This window comes from Lates calcarifer, linkage group LG21, assembly GCF_001640805.2.
Source record: "Lates calcarifer isolate ASB-BC8 linkage group LG21, TLL_Latcal_v3, whole genome shotgun sequence".
NCBI classification, from domain to species: domain Eukaryota; kingdom Metazoa; phylum Chordata; class Actinopteri; family Centropomidae; genus Lates; species Lates calcarifer.
The window spans coordinates 3,719,545-3,745,241 of NC_066853.1; the positions used below are offsets into that span (position 1 = coordinate 3,719,545).

The 25,697-nt window shown below is 40.9% G+C and overlaps 1 protein-coding gene across 1 annotated transcript in view; it reads right to left on the reverse strand.

Annotated features, from left to right (window-relative positions):
- Positions 1–25,697, reverse strand: part of LOC108898818 (immunoglobulin superfamily member 11-like) — an 89,554-nt gene that overhangs the window by 55,317 nt on the left and 8,540 nt on the right. The window contains 1 exon segment of the mRNA XM_018698886.2: positions 8,832–8,861. Coding sequence (XP_018554402.1) covers positions 8,832–8,861 — 30 coding nt within the window.

Genomic DNA, 25,697 nt, shown 5'->3' on the forward strand with positions numbered 1-25,697 from the left:
TGAGCTCAGATATGACATGCACATAGATGTGTAAAAAAAAAAAGACCTTACCTCAAAATTCAGTTATTCACAGTGATATTCAAGGAGGAGGCTGTATTGCTTGATTTAAAACAGAATATTTCATCTGCCTTTGAAGATGACACTAAAACATGCCACCTCTTCAAAACTGCGAGAAAATCATAACAGCAGTGACGGCAGTGATGTCCAAAAGTGCTATTATCAAGAAAACAATGACTGAGAAACATTGTTATCATCGGTCACCGCTCGGAAAGCGCATTACAATCCCTCAATTTTCCCAGAATAACAGATGATAGCAGAACATTTATTGCTTTTGTTCTGCAGCAAAGAGTGCAATATTTCCTGCATAATGCATGAGTACTACGACATGACCCAAATCATCCCCAAAACAAATAGCCTTATAATCAAAGGGGCGACGAGCTGTGTACGTACGTGTTAGATATCAGTCCTCGTCACATATATGACACAGCATTAGGAGACACACTGCCACACAGGCAGATGGAAGGTGGCAAGGACAAGAACTCAAAGCACTAGCACCCAGGCACGAGAAGATGAATAGGCCACAAGCCTTTTCCACGTGTCCCTATGGTGCTACAGCGTTAACACACTGCTGTGATGTAGTCCTCAACCTGTGTGCCAAAACTACAATAGAGACTGAGAAGAAATCAATGCATGTTCCAGCCGATTCCTCATGGTGGCTCCTGTGATTACAACCATCACTCCAGGTGGTGGGAGTATGGATCACATTTCTCTGCTGGATCAAGGGCGCTGCTGCTCCTGGCACACAAAAACCTTTTTATTTCCGAGAGGTCAATCAATGGGAAAACTGGCTGATTTCCCCTGGTCACTCTTGTATTTCTGAAATTATGCAATTATCGGTTTTGAATGGGTCTCATGGGGCTGTGAAACACCCTCAGCTCTTTTAACAGCAGAACTTGTAATCCTGCAATTCAAATTTAAAAAACAAGGAGAAAATGATTACAGCTCTCTCAGAACTGTAGATTACAATGTAGCCATCTTGTACAGTATATGAAACCCCTGATCTATAAATAACTCTGCATCTATTTCATTAAACATAAATCTACCATATGAAGATATTTATTTAGAATGAGGCAGATGTCAATGATGACAATATTTCCAAACCTGCTGTCCACACAATTTTGTTTCAGATGCTGTTGTCATGTCTTTGCACTCTTGCCAAGGTTGAAAAACTTAAAAGTTGTCTCCTGGTTGAAGCCTCAGAGACAGACATCTAAGGACAGCTGCCCCTACCCCCTCCCTCTTCACTCCTTGCCTTCCTCTCTCTGTCAATCACATACAAACTTTTAACTCCCCTCTCCCAGCCCCACCTCTCCAAACTCACCAGATTTCCTCCCCATCTGTTGTCTGTCCTTACGCTCCTCTCTTTCCATACACATCTTTTCTTTTATTGACTTATAATGAATAATCATTCCATTCTGGCAAACGGGTCAAGTTTGTAGTGTCAGTAGTAAGTCAGTAAGAGAGGCAGGCACTCTGTGTGTGTGTGTGTGTGTGTGTGTGTGTGTGTGTGATATGTATCAGGAGTTTCCTCTCAGCTCCTATTACTCTGACACAACACTTTCTAAATTAGCCGTCTGACAGTAACCACTGCCTGAGCCTCAGGGCCCGACCTCATGCTTACACACAATGCCTCCCTCGCTTTACACACACCTCTTGCTCTTGCTGGAAAACAAAAGATATCTCAACATGAAAAGAAAAAAATCCCCAAAAACATACTCATCAAACCAAAAGGATCCAAATCACATCAGTTTGAGATTAAAGTCCACTGTTCATAGCTTCTCTGATGTGCAGAAGAACGCTGAAAAAGTAAATGTAGCTTATACAGAAATGTGTAATCAGAACAATACGGGCTAAAAGAAGTTTCAACTGACAGTATGTAGCACCACAGTCACTGACCTTGTTAAAAACAAACACATGGATGTTGTCACTTTGTTGTGGCCTATATAATGGTGACTCCATACCTAACTGCGGTGCCCCTTTGAACCAGACTCACAGTTTATATCCTGCAGGTCTCAGATACTTGAAGGTGTGATGATTAATGATCGTGTTGGTGATGGTAATGAGCAGAGGGACTTTAGCTCTGCCCTTTTCTTCCGTTCCTGTGGCTGGCATCTGCCCACCTTACACATGTAGAGAGAAAGTAGTCCTATCCCTGGCTGGAGGGCAGAGCACAGAGATCTAACATACATTATATTCTTGGCACATCATAAACTAGACTAGACTGAGCTGAGCTGAGCTAGAATAGAATAGAATAGAATAGAATAATTTTCCTTGTGAAGATCTGAGTTGTTTTGAGAACTTTTTTTGCCCTGGATTTTGCCTCTCAGGCTATATATATTGGCTACCCTTCCTTTCCCAGTCAGTCCAAAGGAAAAAAGGAAAGGAGGGGAAAAAAACAGTGTAAAAATTACAAGTTGCAGGTTTACAAGAGATTATGTGTCAGTGTATTTCTTGGGTGGGGAAACCGACATCTGTGGGAAGATTTAGCTATCTTTGGGCAGAGCCAGGCTAGCTCTCGCCACCCTGCTTCCAGCCTTCGTGCTACGATGATAAACTGCTGCTGGCTGCAGCCATACATTGATCAGTGCATATGAGAGTGGTATTGATATCCTCATCTAACTCTCAGCGAGAAAGCAAATAAGCATGTTACCTAAAATGTTGAACCATTAGCCTCTCTGCTAGATTCTTAGTTTTTCATTATGTAGAAAGAGTTTGGTTTTTTTACCTTTATTTAACCAGGAAGTCCCTTAAGAATACAATCTCTTTTTCGAGGGAGACCTGGCCAAGAAGGCACACCATTCCATATAGATTTCACAGCAAATACAAACAATATACCATGATAAACAGACAAAAGAAGATCCAGCCTAAGAATAGCAATTACACTCTTCAGATACACAGTTTTGAAGAGTTTATTGTATTGTATTGTATTGTATGGTATAACATTTAAAAATATAAATGTCAAATAAGATATCAAGCACACTAAGTGTGTGTAAATAATCTTAGTAGCTGCAGTGTGGTGCCAACTATGAGGACAGTGAGAGCAAGGACAGGATAAATTGGACATCTGATCACACTGAGCCCCTTCAATAACTAAGTGGCATGCACTGTTAATTCCAAGTGGTGTTTGTTTCAACTTTCAACTTTAATAGGATTACAAAACAGATTCTACAGAATAGCCAAATGAACTTTACAATGAGGTAAGAGGAGTTACTTATATGCTCTACGCTAAAGTTTTATGTCACACTGTCCTCTATTATCCTGTAAAGAGCTGCATGGAAATGTGCTAGTGCGCCCTGTGTCATTCCACTCATACTGGACAGCCCTGACCTCTGTCTGGGTCATAAACAGAGGCTTTAGAAACTTTGTGTGTGTGTGTGTGTACAGTATGTTCGTGTGGAAAGGCGAGGTTGGAGGGTCAGAAAGGGTATGAGCCAGGGTGAAATTGAGAGAGTGATGAGTGACAGTCAGTCTGCAGAGAGTTGCCTTGTGGCATTTTATCACTTTACTGGAGCCATCAGTGAACCTTAAAGCACTGTGATGTTAACTGTAGTCACTGCATTACTGATTTCCCAGGATACATCATGTCAGAAACAAGGTGCATTATTCTATTCCACAAAGCAGCCTGTCTGAGGTGCTGGAAACAACATAGTCAGCACTTACAAACTATTACTTTCACAGGTACTTGTACTTGTGAAATTGTTTGTCCTATCAACAGAGAGCGGTAATATGAAAAAATACACGTTATGACAACCAAAAATACCTACGCCAATACCAGCATGGAATACATAGGCCATTATATTTATCTATGTATGGGAAGCCACCTGTTACATGCATTACTGAACATGGAAATGGGGGCTCAAACTGGGGTTGTCACCTTCTGCTACATTCTCAGGCCTTTCATTAATCACACCTTTGAGTTTCAATTCAGAGAGAGAGAAAAAAATTAAACCTTAAAAGCAAACATTTAGGAGAAAACGGTTGGATTGTTTTACATTTTTCTAGGGTCAGTTGCAACACTTTGTTTGCTTGGCTGAGGGGTAAAGCTGTTCACATCTTGAAGTCAGCTGCTAGATTCCTGATCACATGTCCTGACCAGATTCCTCCAGTGCAGAAAATGACACGCTTACATTTTCCTGACAAGAGATTGAGGTTAGCTGTGTGAATGTCTGTCCTCTCTTAAAGGTTGGGTTATGGTTGAAAAGATGTAGTTTGTTTGATGTGTTGTACAGGAGGCAAAAGTGTTTATATCTAATCTGAACAGCCACACTCAAGAGTGCAGTGAAAAGCTAGCCATCGTAGAGAGAGAGATGAGCTGAGATATTGTTTAAATATTGGAATAACAGAGCACGCTTTCAGATGGCCTGGAAAACATTCATCATTTTGCACTTGGGTTACCATTTTCTGAAAAACTATTTGCCCGCCTGACAAGCAGTTCTGGCAGAGTATACTGGCGCCTTTAGTACCAAAAGCAGAAGTTGTGTTATTGTTATCCAGACACATAATCTTTTAGGGAGAGCTGCAGATTGTCATTTGTCATTTTACAAGGCAATGACGAACTATTTAGTCTGGTATAAGAGAGGTTGTTTTTTCAGATATTGTAGCTCCAATTTATTTTTCTTTGCGCTGGAATCCAGTAGATTTAACAATTTGTTTTAAGGTTTAACTTTTCTCACAATTACCACACTATTCAGCATGCGGTATTTACGCCCCTGTACCTCCCAACACTTAAATCCCGCATCAAACTACCACTTGCAGTTCACCTCGTTACCTTCAAGTCAAGTCTTAAAAGTCATTTCTACAAACAGGCATTTTTGCAGTAGGCATTCAGCCCCTTTGATGTCTCTTTTTTTAACACTCTTTTTGAACTGTGGGAGCCATCTCTTCATTCCCTTGCCTTTACAGTACTTCTCCCAGCCTGCTGCTCCCTCGCTCCGAACTTCCCCATCCCTCCATTGTCCTCAGATCATATTATGTGAACTCTCATTACAGGGGTGGTAATAGACTCTTCAGCACTAAGATCCTCTTTATTATGCGTCAACTGTGGACTACATCTCTAAGCTGATTAGCCAGAGCTGTCTTTTCAGCATTTCAATTAGGAGCATTTTGAATAGTCAAGCAGATTGCATGCCTTATATTCATTACTGACATTCTCAAAGCGTTACGCGATGTTCAAATACACTAATCCAAGAAACACATTGCAGCAGCGAGGATGAAAGAGCTACAGAAGAATGACATCACGACGGATTTTAATATTGGACTCCCAGGGAAATGGCAAAAGTAGCTATTATCGGCAATCCAAAGCAATTTACAGCAGCAGAGAGGAATACAATTTTAGCAATAATGGCCCAGCTGGCAATCACACTACTATCATACACACACATATGCACACGCACACACACATACACACACACAATGTGTATAGCTTTCCTTAAAGAACAAAACAAGACAAAATAAAAAATTCAAGGAACATCATCCTGACCATCAAGTATTCATTGTTTTGACCAGAAAATTTCCTTTGAGGACAACTATAGCCTTAGGCCTCAAGATGCAGACGTGTTAATTTAATGATGTGTGTGTTCGTTTCTTTATATTTATCTGCTTTTACATGACTGTCTGCTCTCAGAGGACTGTGAAATGGTTAGAACTGTTAAATTTGTCATTTCGAGTGGTGTGATAAGAGGCTGGCTCGTTAGCTGCCACTTAGAGAACTGTGCCCCATAAGTGCCCACAGGGGCTGTGAACACCTACGTGCTTAATCTCTCTGTTCATCTGTCTCTGTTCGTGTTACGTTCAGATGAGGAAAATGTCCCACGTAGGGGACCTGATGTCTGGTTAGAGAATGAGAGAGGAGGAAGCGGAAGAGGGGGAAATTGGGGGAGAGAGGAGGGAAGGAGGTTATGACTCCTATTGCTAATGGATTTAGGTCAGATGACGAGGATATGATCTGCTGGGAGCTGCGGGTGTGTGTGTGTGTGAGCTCACATGTACATGTGGAGTGCACGGTTTTGTGATGTCATTAGCAGTCGAGCCAAAATATGATGATCTCGGGGTATTATCAGTATCTGTTTAAGGTATCCGGCTTTATCAAATACCTACTTGACACACGAGTCACCACCGTGTTTTATCACTCTGTCTCTGTCTGACTCTCTCGCTTTCACACACACACACACAATAATCCATTCAGTCATTGTTAATCCAGCTGTGTGCTGGTTCAGAGATGTGCTGTACATGGCTGACAACCATGTCACCAAGTTTCTGTTATCATACCTGTCTGTATTTTTTTGTCTCTGACATTGTTGCAAGCCACTCAGGGACACACTCAGTACATGTGAATCTATAAAGGAGAATAAACCTTGTACTCTGCCCTTCGCATTATCACACACTGAATTTCTCTGAGGAGATGATCAATGTCACAAATGCATGTGTCTCTGCACTAAGTGAAATGTTGCTGTCATGTTCTCAGTTTTATTAATTTGACAAAGAGCTCAGCCTCACTTAGAGCATCAGCCTGGGAGAGAAGAGCAGAGAAGGGATCCAGCCGTACACACTTGAGGAGTTCTGCAGTAGTCATGTACCAGTTGCCACAGAACAACTGCAGCGGAGCAGCTGAGAGTCAAGTACCTTTTCCCTAGGCACCTTAGTGGTGCTTGTAGAGGAAGATGAGAGTATTCCACATTTCAAATTAGATTTTCTGAACAAGCAGATAATTTTGAGCAGTTGTGATTATGTGCATTACAAGATTAAATAATGCAACACGTTTTATTGTGAAAATCTGTTCAATTTCTCAGGTATGGAGGTATGATCAAAGGCACTTCAGTAATTAAACCTGTTTCTGATCAGCAAGTCCTGGTTTAATTGTAATTCTCAGTTATAAACTGTTCAATCCTTTCCAAGGTATTGCATTGTGAAGCAATGGGGATGAGCCGGCAGCCTGTGTTAGTGCAATGATGCTCTACATTTGGTCAGCAACATGGTTAGCGCTACACGAGCTGGTTATAACTGCTGTTGGTGAGTTCAAAGTTAGCCTGGTTGAAACATAAGCATTTACTAAGTAAACATTTGCATACTGCTGAACTAAAATGGATTGCATCACAAAAATTAGCTGTTACTTAATATTTATACATCAGTAATTGCCAGGTGTAGAGGCTGTATCGCTAACTGAACCAATTTAGCTTGCTGTTACTTAAAGGTTGTCATATCAGGTCTGATAGTTGATTGAACTGTTGCTCAACAATGGCGTATACTGGGAAGATATTTAATTACGTTTCATGATGCAGCATTGAGTGTTTACACAGTTGATTGCTTCTGATTGGACAATGCTATGGACGTTTCCCAACAACGAATTTACACATCACTGGCAAAGATATTTTCAATGGTGCAACTCAATCACCAGCTAGTAGTTACAAAGACAAAGACTTTAGGAAGCATTTACACACAACCTTGGGGATGGACTTACAAATAGCTTGTGGAACCTGAGGGGTAGATTCTCCAGAATTATTCACGTATTATATGTATCTACATATATTCCTAATGCAGTGGATTTTTAAGGATTTTAAATTGGAAATCAGGGGGTGCAGTGTGTGCTCATGAAGTCCAGATTAGGATTATTATTATTATTATTAGCCTGCGGAGAGTGGTCGTGGTGTGGACAGAGAGAAGGATAAAGAGGGAAACACTGAGGACTAGAGTGTGTAGAGACATCCAGAGATTTAAGACAAGATGAAAAGTAGATATTACAAGGAAGTATGAGGAAGTCATGCTGAAGAGATCATGGAAAAGAGGGTGGGAGGTAAGCGGAAGAAAGCTGAGATACATGAAAAAGAGAGAGAGAGATTTAGTGGAGTAAAGATACGAAATGTGATGGAGACCGAGAGACCGAAAGAGGGGCATCACGATAAAAATTCCAGCTGGGAGGGACTGATGAAAAATATAGAGTAAACAAAAAGAGGAAATGCAGTAGGAAATAAACTAGAGTGACAGATAGAGGGAAAGATACTGAGCACTAAAACGTAGTAGAGGAGACAGCAGATGGTGGGGATTATTCTGGACTAAAATACTCTGGGATCTACAGAGGGAAGGCCGCAGACATAAACCATTACAGACTCCATCTGCCAGAAATAGACCAAAAAGAGATGTAGTTCCACCATCACCATGATGATAAAATGCCGCCTAGATGGCATAACCACAGAAAAACAGCTATAATCATCATCCTAAACAACAGCTCGATAGACAAAGTGCTGATGTACTTTTGTGTTTGTACGTTTAATAAAATCAGCTGGGAGAGACATCCTGTCGAGTCAAATGCTTACACATACAGAACATGCATAGCTAAACACACAGCATGGGACCTTTTAAGACACTTAAAGTAATTCAACTAAAAATTTAGCAAAACAACCATTAGCATCTCACAGATGGCATTCGTGTGGAGAAACAATATGACACATAAACACACAAACTAGTTGCATCCTTTTTTTTTTTTTTTTTTTGCAGTAGCAGCAGGTGTATGTGCGCTGTGTGTTTGTGTGTGATTATGACTGATACCTTAAGACTCTCTGAATCCACATTTTATGTTCACTGTGACTAGGACAACAGCAGTCTGCACTAACTATGGGTGTGAGTGTGCAGTAAAAACAACAACAAACTAGTTCATAAATGCCACTATATCCATCCATACACCCAGCCTGAACATACACAACTACAGATAGAGTCTAATGCCTGCTAATCAGCCATGCATGCAGGAAAAATGAGTAAGCAAAAGACTTTTTTCTTACCTTTCCCCGTGTGTAGATCAAACCTTGAACCTGTAAAAAAAAAAAAGAAAGAAAGAAAGAAAACATGATTACTGTTGTATTCTGACTGAGTCAGGCTGTGCAGATCATACAGTGCACTACCACTGTTGAAGCAGTTTAAACAAAAATCAACATTAGCATCTCTCTGTAGGCAGACAGAACCCATACCATGCTCAGTTCCTGTCTGCAGCTTTTCTCAATACTCCTCTGTAATTGCCTATTGAGCCGTGTCAATCAAGACACTGTACTTTTTAACAGCAAGTAATTGTTAGAACATTCTACCCTCAACATTGGTGTTTGGATGGTAAACATACTGACTTATTCTGTTTGTGTATAACAGAGAGTGAGAGATAGAGTGTGTTTATGTGTATGTGCATGTGTCTTACTGACTAATTATCTACCCTGACAGGGGACAGTTAATTAAATCCTTCCCTAGCAATGAGCATGAAGTAATTATTGTGCATGGATGCATATCCACTTAAAAAAGTCAACATCCACATGTGCTAAATACATGTCACGTGTGTATGTCTGCAACACACACTTAAAAAAACCTTCCCTGACAAGCCTGCACACAGGATTATATCCAACAGTGCTGATTGCAAACTAATACCAAAATTTTGCATCATCACCTTGTCTTGTGAGCATTTATCCAAAAAGATCAGGCATCTTTCCATCATCATCAGCTGCTTTCTGATAACATGTGCACCCAAACTAACTTTTTTCTCCTTCTCTGCCAGGAACAATAAAATCAGATGGCAGCTGGATGTGATTCCATTGACGGCGTGCCAATATTATTCTTTACTGACGTCATCATCACATTTAGCAGCAATCAACCTATTTCACTTCTGCTCTCAGCTGAATGCACCAGCAGCATATAATGCTGTTACAGCTTTAACTGTGAGGGCACATTAGATACATTGTTACAGTGCAAAATATGATTAATGTTATTTTCCCTTTGTGCTAGGAGGTTTGGTTATGTTCAGTGGCCACACAGGACATTAAAGAAAATACTTTGTAGATATGTTTGCATCTTCATTTTGATACATAATAAATAATGGATTCACTGGGAATTTAAATGAATGTTTTATACGCCTCCCAGTGCCAAACTGAGCCCACCAATGCTGCCAGCAGTAAATTCCCCAAAACAACATTTTCTCTCCAATTCCCTAAACCACTCTGCCCTCAATTACTGGTTTCCAATGTGAAGCCAATGAACTGAAACAAACCAGCTCATGTCTGCTGGATGAAAGACCTGTCGTCTAGTTGGTCTATACATGTGCTAACAGATGCCCGTTACATCTGCTGTCTGATAACAGGATCTGACTCAGTGGGATGGTCCAGCTCTGGCTGCGGATTGATCAGTGACATTTTGCTAAGCTGCAGTGAGTGTTTGAGAATCTTTACCTTCACTGAAAGTGCTTTAAAATGTTACCATCAGCGATAAAAGCTTTTTGCCTGCATGGAACCACTTGACATGGCTTCTCCTGGGAGAAAAAATACATTTGGTTGTGAACTTCTATCTCTTTACTTTCCTAGATTACAGTGCTTTCACAAGACTCTGGATTTACTTTTGTCAGATGTGCTGAGCTGTAGGAACAGGAAATAAACTAGTTTCTGATATACTTTTCCATTTCAAATAGTCAGTCTCTTTTCTTTTCAGGCAAAACACTGCTTCATTGTCCTGCACTGTAGTTCCATTCACAGTATGGTGAAAAGGGGACACGCTGGCAGTTACGATGTGTCCTGTGCTGAAAACCTTTGATACTCCCAGGCTGACCACCCAGGCTACAGGAGCCCTGGAAACAACAGGAGCTGCTGTGGCATACAAATAAGCTTCACAATCTGCAACTGACACACACTGAACAAGTATTATGACTATTCCTATGTTGTTCATGTGTAAATTCATGTCTGGGTTTATGAACCCACATAAATGCAAACCAAAGACATTGATATCACAAGAGCAAATCTCATTTACCCCTACAGAAATCCCATAGCCTGACAAACACTGTATTTCATACATAACCTCTGGTGTTTTTTTCCTTATGATACCTATTTGGCACATGTAATGCCTCAGTATTATTGTTCCGTATTACCAATCCAAATAACATTTTGTTGAAAGCTGGGTGCTTATAATCTTGGAAACATAGTCATGCACTTGCTCAGTGGAGAATCCCATTACAATCCCTTCATGTGTGACAGTAGGCCAGACTCACTAAGAAAAAAATGCCTTCTCCTTGGTTAGGTAAAGCCACCTTTACAAATTTGTTTCCAAGTCAACTACACATTCTCAATGATGTTCTCAGTGGCAAAAACAAGCACACAGTAATATTCTGCCATATTTTCTGCATGAGCTGGCAGCGAGGGCAGAGGTGTGAGGCTAACACTTTGCCTGGCTGATCCTTTTCAGCTGCTGACGCTCACAGACCCATCAGCAGCAGGGCCTCCAGACTACCTGCCACATATGGCTAAAGTCTTCTGCACTTGGAGACACACAGAGCAATCATTTCATCAGTTGTTAGGCAGCAGTGCCTGACCACTTTCATTCAGATAGGTCTGCCAGCTGGAGCAAAGGCTCATGGGAAAGAGGGAGGGGGTGCTGAACTAACAGAGAAAAACAAGTGCTGCACATGTTGTTATTCTAACAGTTAATATGTCTGACATAAAGAAAATGCTGCTGCCTCTGAATAGAAATGACACAAATGCATAATAGCCCGGATGGAACAGCAGTGCAGGACTGAATCAACGTGAATACTGTAATAATGGTTGGATCCGCCTCTTCTGCGAGGAATATAAGAGCGATCAGTGATTATCAATGCAAGAAGTGCCTTTTTAATGAATGAAAAGTAGAATTTGATTGAGATACTGGTAGCCGAGAACAAAAATGCAAAACTAAACATTTGATATGTGACGTTTCCCTGTCTGAATGCCATTAAGCTCTTTATTTCCATCTCTCTAAAATGGTGTAATTAGTCACTGCGTGAGTCGACCCTGAGCAGGTTGAATTTAATCTCAACCTCTGAGGCACTTTACGGAGAATTTCAAACCATTACCCAAGCTCAACAATTGGCAGTGGCTGCCAAGTACCTTCAAGGGAATGTCAGTTTCCATGGAGACCAAGCAACCCCCAGCTGTAGCCCCCCTCTCTCACGACCAGCAAAAAATGGTAAAAGCCCATTGACGGGCACGTATCACAAATCTCTCTATAATTCTCTCTCGTGCACTGTCTTGGCCTTTTTCTCTCTGTCTGACATCACTGTTGGTGTTAATCTATGTCTCTTTGTTCTTGGTTCAAACATCTGCCTCTGTGTTTACCCGTGTAGTAATTGCTCGTTTGCAGATCCTTGGCAGCTTCCTTCGGACTCTGAGAGGCAACCGTGGGAATAAATGGAAAGATGTATAAATCTTAAAGCTGGAAAGTGAGAAACTAAGAATAAATGCTCAGAACTCAAAGGAGATGGAACCTAATTCAAGACTGTACAAAAAGTAACTTTAACAGTGGATGTACCTGGCTGTTTAAAGCTGCTATAATCAAAATTTTCATATTAACAATGGATAAAATGAAAGGGGTTGCTGATGGCGGCAAACTTATCATCTGGCTCTACAGTTCCCCTTTAACTCTACAGCACATTTAAGCATCTGCCAGCTCATTGTTTTTGTATATTGGTGTTTGGGGCACTCTTGTAACCCAGGCAGCTGTTATAAGTGAAAAAAGCTCTGAAGAAATAGCAAAACTTGCACATAGTACCTTTAAGCACATCACTCCTGGAAGTAAGGAAGACATATGCTGCTGTCCCACACACCGTTCCTCTTCAAAAAATAATACAAAATTACTATAATTCTCCCACGTCATGCATCTGGTAGAGACTGAAAGGTCATGAATATATATGCACAAATTCTGTGTTGAGTCTGATCTTAAAACATATCATTCTATTCATAATTTTCATTCTTACTTTAATAGTAACTCCCAGCTCTTGCTTTTTCTCCACAGCATAATAATGTGGATTCACCCTGCTCTTTATTCTTCTTCTAAGTGCACACTCACACCAATAAAACAAATCACTGTGGGGCACCTTTAATTTTGCCTGCATTCCTGAGGATACACTATTTGAGCAGTGAAAACAAGGGCTTGAGGATTTTATTGCTAAATATATAAATATGTGCTGTTAAGAGAGAAATATCTCTAAATTGCCTCAGTGAATGAAAGTCTGGGCCCTGCAATGGTGTAGAGGTAAAGATTTGCTCGTAGTAATCTAAAGCATTATATCCAATTATTATTAAAATCATTTTTATACAGTCAGAAGTTTATTTTGTTTGTCTGGTGCCTCACTCAGATCTTAGTGAAAAGAACAATAACTCAAGTACGAGAACTGCTCAGTGGATGGTGAAGAAATGCAGCTTCAAGGAAAATGAAGCTGGGATGTGACTCCCAGAGGCAAACCTACCTACGCTCAGCTCTCATGCTAGTGTGCTCAGCCAGAAGATGATCACCAGGTAGTGAGCAGCGATGTTGGTGATAACATGCCCAAACATTTTCCCGGAGGAGGTGAAGCGCTACTTAAAATCATGCAAACTGCATCTTTAAAAACACATCCTTGGCATACGTTCACACATGATTTCATGACTCACGGTGTTCACACCTGATTCTCTCCCCTCCTGAGTCTTAATCAAGTTGTTTGTTTCAGAAAAGGCATCATTAGTTTTTGTTTTGTTTTTTTCTTTGATTGTGTAGGTGCAAATGCCTCTGAGTGAGCCTGTGTGTTCACTGGTGTGTATGCACATTTAGGATTAAAAAACACACACTGTCCTTGAGAGCACCTCAGACAAAAGTAACAAAAACCCTGCATGACTTCATCACATTGATCATTTTTCATCATCAGCTGCCTTTGTTATTGGGAATACAGGTCATTACAATGCAGGCTGCAGTGAAGAGGGTGTTAAAAGATGTTTTCCTTTATGGAGAATGATTTGTTTGTTTTACGTTCCAGCTCACTAGCCTCCTGGGCCCTAACCTACATTACAGCACAAAGACTATTAATCATTGATGATCAGACCTTTTAATATTGCTTATGAAAAATGTATTTACACGTGAATAAAACAAATGAAGCCTTCTGTTCCAAAACACTGCATATCCATTTTAGGGGGAAATTATTACCTGAAGATTATTGAGTATCTATTTCTGCCAACTATGGCATCTTTACTTTAATTTTTAGTTTTAATTTGATATAGTTTGGTCATTTTAAAAGTGTCATTGCTGCCATAGTAATAATTCATTCAATATTTTGGGTCGCAAAAATCACCCTTAAAAGTAAACCCTAAAATCATCTCTATCACCACGCTTCAAATCTTAATTTCATGTCGTGTTTCACCTTTGTAATATGTGTCTGACTCAGGCATCAAAGAAACATTTAAAATGGGAGAATTGGTACGTTCAAATATCTCATTTAAAAAATAATGAGCCACCTCAGAACTCAAAGCCCTTACAAATCTCACATCTAAAGCAAATGCAGAATAATCATATAATCCAGACATTCATTATCACTGAGGAGAGAAACGTCTCCAGAGGTCAATTAACCCAGTGTGTGAACTGAGAACTCTTGGCGCAGATGTCCAATAAGCCAAGCTAATAAAGAAACATACACACAAAGTCACACATACACACATACAAATGCACAGTAAAATAAAGATAACAGGCCAAGATAATAAAGACATGCTACAGAAACACTTGCCAACATTGCTCAACTCACACTCACACATTGTCTGTTTCCCTCTTTCTCTATTAAACACACACACACACACACACATAGAGTACATATCACCAAGCAGACTGCTGTCCTTTAATCACAAGTCATGTTTTAATTGCAGTAAGTGTGAAGGAAATAGGAGCCGTTAGAGTGGCTCAGTCTGGCACAGATATGTTGGAGCATGAGACTGCTGGAGCCAACTTAGTGGATTCACATATGCTTTTATCATAAGGTCATTTAACAGTCAATCTGGAAGAGGAGGTAGCCAGATTATTTTGATGTTCTCTCTCAATCAGGCCTCTATTAAATGTCAGAAACCAAAATAAGGTGTTCAGACTGTTTCTGGAGTGTCTCACATGATTTAGTGTTATTCCATTCGCAAGCAAAGTCTCCAAGAAAGAAAACACTTGATAGTACTCTGAAACTGGAAACATTTCTAGTCTAATGTGTAGCAGAACCTGAACAATGTGTTCATTGCATATACATCCTTAATTTACATAATAACAAACAGCATCCAGCAGCCAAAGATATTCTGGATCTCAACTGAGATATCCTAGATTTTAAACAAATATTAAAAAATGAATTAAAACACCTGGCTCCAAGTTATTTTTGTGTTTTATTTCTTATGATTTGTGCTTGCAATTCCTAGAGGGCATTAGCCCTTAAACGTCAGCTTCATACATTCAGTTCACCTCCACCTGAGTTCAAACCACAGACAGTCACTGATGGTCTTCATAATACATGAGGCCTTATCCCACAGCAGAGCCATTTTCTGGGTAACTGCATGTGTCTGGAATATGCTCATTCACACAGACTTCATAGGTGTTATTCAACTACCCATTTATACATAATAAGTGTTTGAGCTGCATGCAGTCTCTCACAGATGCAAGTCAAAGCATCTCAGTGTTGCTTGCTCAAGCTCTTTGGAGCACAGGATACACATGCATGAACCCACATGCATATAAAACCTCTTCCCACACACACACACTCATATATACACATATACTGTGTATGCCCTAACACACACTGAAACGCAGCACATACAGCTTTACAGGTTTGCATGAGTACAGGGAGCCGTGCTGTTAGCACCCTCAGCTATCCAAGCCTTTAAATTGGTCCCAGTGAGATGTGAGAGCTCAGACCACAGGGCTGACCTCTAACTCTACGCCTGTGTATCAAAGAATTAGTCTCTGTCGGACCAATCAATACCCCAACAGCAGCTAGAGACCCAGCTCCGATGTAGGGAGACTGTTGTAGAGTATTATTGGGCCGATGATGATTATGGCAAAGGCCATTTGCTTGGTGGTTCACCCCGGAGCACAGGTTTGATTTTAGGGAGAATAATCCTATTGATTGTTAAATCATCTTGGGATTTGATTAGGGAAAGCAGATTTAAATGGTTTATTAGTGAGCATCATGGTAACATCTGATCAACATCTGACACAAGATGGATGGATTCCTTTATGGGGACAATTAAGTCATAAATTCTTTGCTGAAGAGCGTTACAGCACAGCGACAATGTTTATATCTTGACAATGTTTAGAACTAAGGACCCCCATGTACACTGGGCTCCTTCTACCTCTTGGCACACACACACACACACACACACACACACACACACACACACACACACACACACACAGGCACACAGACATGATAGACATCATGTTTGCCTGCCACAGACGGTGAGCTCAGTCACCTGCCAACCTGCTGACAAACGCTGCCAAGGCCAGAGCTGAACGAAGCTCGGTCACTGACCGCAGAGACCTCATGAAAAAGACAGAGCAGCAGAGAGTGAAAACCGTTGTTCACTTCTCTCTTGTCAGCCTTGGGTGTAAGAGTGATGCTGGGAAGCTTTATGGCCTGTCACCTGCTCAATGCTCTGATCTTATTTGAGTATTTACTGAAACTTGGTCATTATCATCTTATCATTCCTTGAATATATTCAGAAGAAAAAAGTCTTTGTTTGTTTTCCAAGCCCTGTTGCCTTTGTGCGCTTGATTAAATGGCTGACATTTAACAATGACATAAAGAAAAGGATAATGCACCATTGAAAGATGGTGAAAGCTGATCAAGTATAAGTACATCAAAAAAGAGATATGGTGAATGGATACATACACGTGCACATATAAACACACATTAGAAAGCTATTGTGCATTTTACATCATAATACTATCTATAATACATATAAATCAGGAGGATTCAGTCTGTAACAAGCCCATACATCAGCCATGAAGTGTTTTTGAATGGAGTCTTCCCATCTCATTCCCGCAGACTAATTCCTCGTCGGCCACTGAGATGCCAGTACAGATGGACTGAATCGGGATCAGGCCAACAGCAGTGTCTGTGGAGCTAAACTCCTGGTGAATTGTGCCAGCGCAGAACCGCACCACGTTGGGGCCTGGCCGCGGTAGCGCTCAAGCCCTGGCAGACAGAACAGGGAGCCCCTTGTTTGGCAGAGCCGTGTTGACAGGAAACATAATGCATTCACATGATAATGAGCCAGTGAATACATGTTCTTCGTACTGCCCTGCTTTCTCTCCCTTACATACAGTACACATCTTTGCACAGATAGTGGGGAAAACACACACACACACACACAAATCTACTGTACGCTCACACAAACACACACACACACACACGTAGTCACACCAACATGCACGCTCACTCACAATCACAAACCCCTCAGTGTCTGGTGCAGAACGGCCTGATCGCTGGTCTCATCACCAGGGAGACCGGCACTAAGCGGGCGCCTGGCAGAGACAGACTGGCATTTAGCATTTAGGGACCCCACAAAGATTGCAGACAGAGTATACAGGCCTTTTTCAAAGAAGCGAGAGAGAGGGGCAGAGAGAGAGAGAGAGAGATTAGTCACATGGACACATGCAGAGAAATAGAGAAAAGAAGGGGAATAAAATACTGTTTAACAATCACATTACAGAGCAGGATGACTTGGAGAAGAGAAAGAGTGATGGGGAGAAAACAGAGGAGGCAGAGAGCAGGTTAGCAACAGATAGAGGATATACAACAAGAAGATAGAAAGACAGAGAGGGCATGAAAATGAAGACATTGTTGTGGCTAAGAGGCAGAAAGGAAAGAAAAATGAGATTTTCTTTTCTGTTTTTGACTGACAAGGGCTTTACAGCACTGACTATATAACTGCTGAGAGTGATGTGTCTAACTAACATAAAACACCATCTGAGCGTTAAGAGGCACATGTGTGATTTCAGCTGACGTCACAAACGAGGGAAGCTATTAATACTCCTGCCCACCTGAGTCTCCACCAGGCTAGGGAGAGAAAATGCAGTGCAAATGAACTGTAAAAATAAAGTGTTTTTTGTTTTTTTTCATTTTCATTCAAAGCTCCCTATGCTGGATGGAAAGAAAGGAAATGAAAAGAGGGGAAATCAAGCATTTGGGTTGTCGAGAGCCCTCTGCCCTCTGAACAGAAAGCGGAAGATTGAGGGATGGCACGAAGCAAACAAGTGTTAAATGGTTTAAGTGAGGGGAATGTAGGCTATGACAAGCTCCAGATGTTGAGCTGAAGGGAGGAGAGGAGAGGAGAGAAGAGAAGAGGAGAGGAGAGGAGAGGCAATAAAGCAGCAGAGACAAAATTAATTTATGTACAAATTAAATAGATAACTAAAGGTGTGTGAGGTCATCATATCAGCCCTGTTTCTACTCAGCTAAACTTTTAGGCCTTTGCTTTTCTCTTCTTCAATCTCCTCTGGGTTTTCCTTCTGTACTCTGCTCACTCTAGTTTGGTCCCAGTTATTTTTTTTTTCCTTTATTTTTTCTCAAGTCGAAGCTTGCAACCCTGTCCCCTTGAAATTATGCTTATGTACTACTAACGTGCAACAGCAAATACATTTTAAAGAAAATATACTGCTGACCAAAATCATCAACATAAGGGCAAGTCCCTCAGATGAATTTATCTGTCATTTATTTATCTAAATGAGTGTCATTTATCTAAATAAATCTATTATATAATGTGACAATGCTATGAGTAAAGTTAAGGTTTTGGCACTAAAACACTTGGTTAGGTTTCCCTCTTTCCTTAAACTCATCCAAAAGTGCTTTTGCTGCATAAAGGTAACCAGAGATGGGACTCAAAACATGGTCTCCAGTGACAAAGTCCTGCATTTTGTATACCCACCATCCACACAGACCACCTGCTCACAAGTTCCACACAGAATGTCTCACTTTATCCCCTGGAAAAAAAAATCCACCTAACATACTACTGTGAGCTATTACATTTCCCTCAAAACATAACGGGCAGAACAAATTGGTTGTATTTAAAAAGAACTTTGAGAAGATATGGTTGCAGTTTGAAGACCAGGCCCAGTCTACTCACACTCTCCTGCCCTTTTCACCCACCCAGGGTCCCGCATCTTCTCCCTCATTTCCCTCAGCCTCGGACTAACTGTTAAACCAGGTGTGAAATCTGCCTGTGAGGCTGATTTGCTCTCTCTGCTGCACTCTCACCTCTCTCAATCTACAGTCAACTGGTCTCCAGTTATTCTCCCACTCACGTTCCTTAAGAGTTTCGCTGTTAAAGCCTGCCACCCCCATCCTCTCAGCATCTGTGATGCTTTGATAACTCCCTATGAAACACTGTATCATATACGCCTCATCTCATCTGCACGGCCAATTCGCAGTATTAATTTTTCATCCTAATTTAAACAAGGATTAATTAAAACTGCAGTCTTTTTTTTCTCTCCCCGCTGTGCGTGGCAGTGGTGTAATCCGTTACAGAGTGGCTGCTTCAGCTCTGCCATGCAACCTGTATTCATGAGCTTTTATCTAAGCAGTGTTTTATTATAACAATGGTGAAAAGTGTCTCATACGGCTGTGCAGGCACACTGATGGCTGTCTCAGCGGGCCCGCTTATTCTAAACTATCCTCATTTTAACAAAGAGCATTTTTTTTCTATTGTGCTGAAATACACATCTCCACGACTCTCTCATCACCCAGTGGTGCAGTAATAAAGACAAGACACATCTCTCCCTGTTTCTATCTCTCTCCATCTCACTCCCCATCCAAAGCATTACGCAGCCTTTTCTGCTTAATTACAATGCACAAAAGAGGAAGAGCCACACATTCAACTCTGGTCATCGCAGTCCCAAATTCCAGTGGGGAAATCATCCCTTAAACATGGAGAAATCGTTCTGGAACGGGACAATGCCCCGTGTTAATAAAGCACCCTCCAGCAGAGTACAATGGAGTGATTGATCATCTCATGTCATCGTTAAAACCCTGCGTTACATCTCACAGCTTTAATAAAGGGAATATGTCAACCGTTTACAGGCCAGAGAAGATGGATCACTTGATATTCTGCCATTGATTATGAGATATGTTTATGAAGATATAGACTGCGACTCTCGGGTCCCTGTGAGGATACTTTCTGCCCTGCTCTCTCCTCTTTTCTCCACCCTGTGGTTTCTATCTATATCAATATTATGTAGAGCAATTCTCTATCATCTCAGCGACTCTTCTTCCATCTTTACTGACTTCACATCACTACAGAGCAATAAAAATGAACTGTAATTAAACATCATTGTTGCTTTGCCATAATTACAGTTGTGATAGTGCACAGGGAGAAAATGACTTAATAGTCTCTGGTTAATTACCCCAATTGACTAGATGGTAGCTAATTGGATTGTTTGACATTGTGTGGATGTGTACATCTTTGCATATGTGTATGTGCATGCACGTGTGTGTGTGTGTGTACATGCATGTTTATATATATGGCAGCTGTTACAATAAACAAATTTTGTGTGAGTTAATTTTCACCGGCACATCACACACACTTTATTTTACTTAAGAAATCAATTTAAAATCAAACCAAAATTTTCGATTTGTCCTTTGTGTCAAACTGCTTGTCGAACAATTGCAAATTTAATATTTCATTCAATGTCAAAAAATTGCATCCTCTGCTAGATTTAATTGATGAAGTTCCATCAACATTCATGTACTTCCATGTCATAGTGTCCAGGCTACCAATCACCGGTATTAAAAAGCATCATACATTCAAAAGTGCAACATCAAGAACATTAAATCAAATCAGAAAATCTGAACACTGCAAACCTTCTGACCTCCGTTCACTGGCTCCCAGATCAAACCAAATCTGATTTCAAATAGCTACTGCAAGCATATAAATAATAAATAAGCTCAAACAATCATATTTATCTGATCTCACCATCCCTTATGTACCCGGTCACGCCTCCTGATCACAGGCTGCTGGCTGGCAGACTGTCACCAACAATCAAGAAGAAATTAGCAGGCAGCAGAGCATTACCCACCAAGCTACATATCTTCAGAACAGCCATCCCCTCTGGGAGATAAACCTGTGGAAATCTACAAATCCAATCCGTTATCTTGGGAAAGTCACACTCTGTTCTTTTACTTTAACTTAAAGTGTATTAACTCAGAAACCAGCTTCCAGAGCTCCTGGGCTGCCTTTTTGTTGCTGCATCATTACGTTCATTTCTTGTCTGATATCTGTGAGTTGAACGTGTCTGCTTCAAGTGTGTGTTTGTGTCTCTGCTTGTCCAGACACTATGCAGTGGTTTTACCTAGCAATGGATGCAAATAAACTTGTCTTTACCTTAACTTAAATATCACTGAAAAGACATGGCACTTTCTCTGCTCTGAAACAAACCTTTTAAGAGTAACACTGCTGAGACATACATTCAGGAGTTTTTTAAACAACACAGTGGTCATCTCCTCATGGACGCACATGGCTTGCCTGTGTCTATGTCCAGCCTCTCTATGCATATGTATGTGCATTTGCACGCAAGGTTTTGCTCCTGTGTCACTGAACTGATCAAATAAGACCAAAGCTATCTATAATCTATAAGCCAGGGTCACAGACCAAATGACAGACGTAATCTGTAGAAAAGCCCGTTTTAGCAGATGATTTGGGCCTTGGCTCAATAGTTTACACATTGTTCCATATTCACAAATCACCTCTTAGCAAGCTGCGTACAGCTCAGCAGCCACTGCTCATCAGAGGAGGCGAGTGAGCAAGTAACAGTCAATCACAAAAAAGCAATACGGGAAGTTGAATTTGTTAATCATAAAATACAGCAGGGTGAGGAAAGGCAATGGTTCCAAAAAAGGACAAGGAAGTTTCATGTGAATACACCAAATCAAGTGTTCATTTGGATACTAATAAACTTTGAGTCCCAAATTACATAGGGCTGAGGACACAAGTGGATGCAGGTCCATTTAGTGATAAGAGATTGTGAATAAAAAAGCAAAAACAAAGAGAAATCTGGCATTTTCTAAATTCACCTTCTGAGAGGCATTTCACTATGCTAATGCTAAGCAGAGTCATTAAAATGTTTGTTTGATAATACAGTTAAAGCCAGACTGTGTGCAATCAAAACACTATGCAATAAACTATTACACCAAAACCATTCCTTGAAAAAGACAATTCATGTTTATTTAGCCATTGATAATGCCACAATGATGTTAGAGATATTTGTACATAAGAACAATAAGGTTTTGTCTGAGTGCTCTCCTTCAGCCCTGTATTTTGTTGCACTTGGTTTAGACAGCCATCTCTTTTCTTTTTAGCAAGACGGTTATCACCAGTTTCATCTCATCCACAGCTCATCTTTTTTCTTGAGGTATTTGTAACATGTTTGCAAGGTAGCCTGCAATGCCAAGTACAGTCATTTCTGTATATAGGCAAAGGGAGAGGGCTGCACCTCTCAGAGCAAATTTGACAGTGGACACATAACATTTCATGAGATACAGCATTAGCCTTGAGGCGACAAAAACATTGTGAAAAAGAGGTGACGACTCAGTGTTGCAAAGTGGTCTTAAGTAGTTGTATAACAGCTGTATTAGTGGTATTAGACACTCACCAGTCTGTCCAGTCATTGTCACTTTGTATGTATGCTCATTAGCACTCTGTAAGCATTCTGGATGAGCTGGGTTTTGCTTAAAGTGGATATTTCTTATACAGAACTAGTTACCTTATCTATCAGGGTGTTATGAAAGTTAGTGTCAGTATTTCTCTGAGGCTGTCATGTTTCCTGAATACAGCATTTCTACCCCCGACCCTTCCCACAGCCAGTGTCATGTGGGACAAACGTGCACGGACAAACATTCCATGATTGTGTTACACTTATTTAAAGCTCCTCCAATAGCTGGGATCTACTTAAAGGGCTTTTTGTAGGATAGTGGACAAATAGGGCATGAACACACATCCACATACACATAGTCTCTCTCTCTCTCTCACACACACACACACACACACACAGTCAGTAGGGTCTGTGACAATACTACTATCTGGCATTATCAGTTAAGTCTGTGCAATATCCTTGTGATATTAGTGCATGTGGGAGGATGGGGTGATCTTTGTGTGTGCATGTCAGTTTGTGTGGGTTGGTAAGTATGCCCATGCCTTTACATGTGTGTCTGAGTGCGTGATGGTGAATTTGGCCTCTCATATTCTGGCAAACTATCTGGGACCGAATGGATTTGCATACTGAGCACATTACAAACACAAAAGCACTCTGCAGAGTACTGTTTTCCCTGCCCCCACCACCAGTCTCCAGGCTGTCAGGGAGGGCAACCAGATAAGACAGTAGAGGCATGGATTAAGGGTTGAAGGGGCACAGCAGCATATGGTGCCCCCTGATATCCATGCCCCTCATATTGTTGTTAGACTAACACCGCCTACGTGGTCGCCACAAGAAGCAGGTCTCAGAATGTGGGAAAGCACTGCTCATCTTTTCTTTTATATTCAAGCATTTAAGCTAAGAGTTTTCTCTCAACCAGTTTTAGTGACCAAAGGGTCATCACACAAGAAAAACACCCAAAAAGGAGACAAATGGATAAAATTCTTTGAGTCAGACTTTCCAGTCCAGCTGAAATCACATTTTGCCATTAAAAAAAACAGTTACCTCCTCCACACGTAATAAAACCCTCAAGACCAGGATTCACTGATAGGTGTGCTGTAGCAGAAAAAACATGCCAACATGCCTAGAATGCGATATGAAATTATAGAGGTGGGTCACCTAATGACCAGTAGTAATTCAACCTATAGCTCCCTGACAACAAACTGACATTGCTCACCAACCACTGAATACTCCCAAAGAGGTTGCAATACAGTGTTAAGACCAAGCAACTCAAATACAAAAAAAGCAAAGACCAACACTTTGTAATAACAGAATCAGTGAGAAATTCTGTATGAAGTTATCTTAGGCCTCAGGTGTTTGTGTGTGTGTGTGTGTGTGTGTGTGTGTGTGTGTGTGTGTGTATAACATGTTCACACAAATATGCAACTGTTTTTCTACATGTCTGTGTAGGCACTTATGTCTTGCAGAGATATATCTGTGAAATGAATTTTCAAATGCATCTGAATGTGTGTGTGTATGTCTATGCATGAAGTGTGTAAGTGTGCATTCCCCAGTTTGTCAAAGTCCCACCTGTGCCCCCTCCTGTTCTATTGGATACAACAGCGACAATGTTAAGGTGAAGTCTGCTGTAACAATGCACAGATGGGATCTCCCGTGCTTGCTTCTCTCTTTCTCTCTTTCTCTCTTTCTCTCTCTCTCCCTCTCTCTCACTGTGTGCCTTAATGCGCCATTCTTTCTGGCTGTTCACATGCATCAGATTTGACATGCTCATTCGTTGTCTGCAAGGACAGAACAACCAGGGACCACTTTTCAGTCTCATCCTCATCCCTGGAAAGTCATTTGTGTGTTGGCAGAGTGTGTGGGAGGAGAGAGAAATAGAGGCAGAGAGAGAGAAATTTGGAGTATGTGAAAGAGAGGTATAGAATAACTTAGAGAGTGGAAAAGAAAGACAGTAAACGAGAGTGAAATTGGACAACCAAGTGATGCAAAGGGAATCAAAAAAGCAGAGGCAAATACAAGGGTACAAGCAGGATAAGGAGAAACGCAGAGTAGAGGGATATAGGTCATGATAAAGAGAGAATCTGGAGTTAGACCTGTATTTTGAGAGAAAGACACCTGAGCAAGATAAAACAGAATAACATGAGTGCGAGAGAGAGACTCTAGGGTGCCATACAAAAGAGGGACTAATAATGAAAGTACATAGAGCTGCTGCACAACCTTTCCTACGGGGAGCGATTCAGGCAGTTAACACACATTTACTGAGAGCCAAAGTGTGTCACACCCCGAGATCGCCTTCCACTCCTGCAGGGATGTCTCATTTTGGTGTCCTTACTAAGCAGACAATAACACTGTAGTGGTTTATACAGCTAGAGGCTCTGAGGGGTCAGCTGCACATGTACTGTACATCCACAACTACAGTTAGTGATGTTATTGTCCAGTCATTTGACTTGTAAAGAAAACTTTCAGATTTCATAGTTCATAATTCAACTTTTCAGTTTTGACCATCATTCCTATTGATTATGATGACACTGTAAGTAACTGTAAATGCAAGTGCACTTCCCTGGCAGGTTATTTTAAATGCCGTATTTTGGGCCATTTACAGCTGATAGTTTGGGTGATAATTTCATTGTTCATAATAATTTCATCATTCTCCTTTATTTTCTCTTCCCTTTTTGTAACCCTATAGGTTTGTGTAAAACCTGCCTGATCATGTGAATGCTCATGTTTCAGTGACATTGATTACGAGGTTAATATGGTTTTGAGAGCAGAGATATAGAGAAAAGAGAGAAAAGCACAAATAAGCAGTGTTTTACCCAACAGCCAGTTTATGAATTACCTATGGCCGTGAAAAGCCCTGGGCATATTTAATGCAGGAGAATCTGTCCGCTTTTTCACTTTGTTCCCCTCTATTCTCTTTCTTTTAGCCATATTCTGCATTTTCACTCCATTAGCAGCAACACATGTGATTGTGAGGACAGCAGGCAGAAGGGTTTCAAGTTCTGTTCATCTGCTCACCCTGACCATATTGTTTCCAAGGAAGCAGGAATTAATTCATCCTGAAAGAAAAAATGGCAAAGGACTCCAATAAACTAACATGCTGCTATCAGAGGGACAAAAAGATGATTAAGGACATTTCCACAAACACAAAGGAAAGGCAGTGCATTCAGTTTCCATTCTTTTTGAAGCCATAAAGGAGAGAAGCAATTTCTGTAGGTGCTCTCATCCAAGCACCT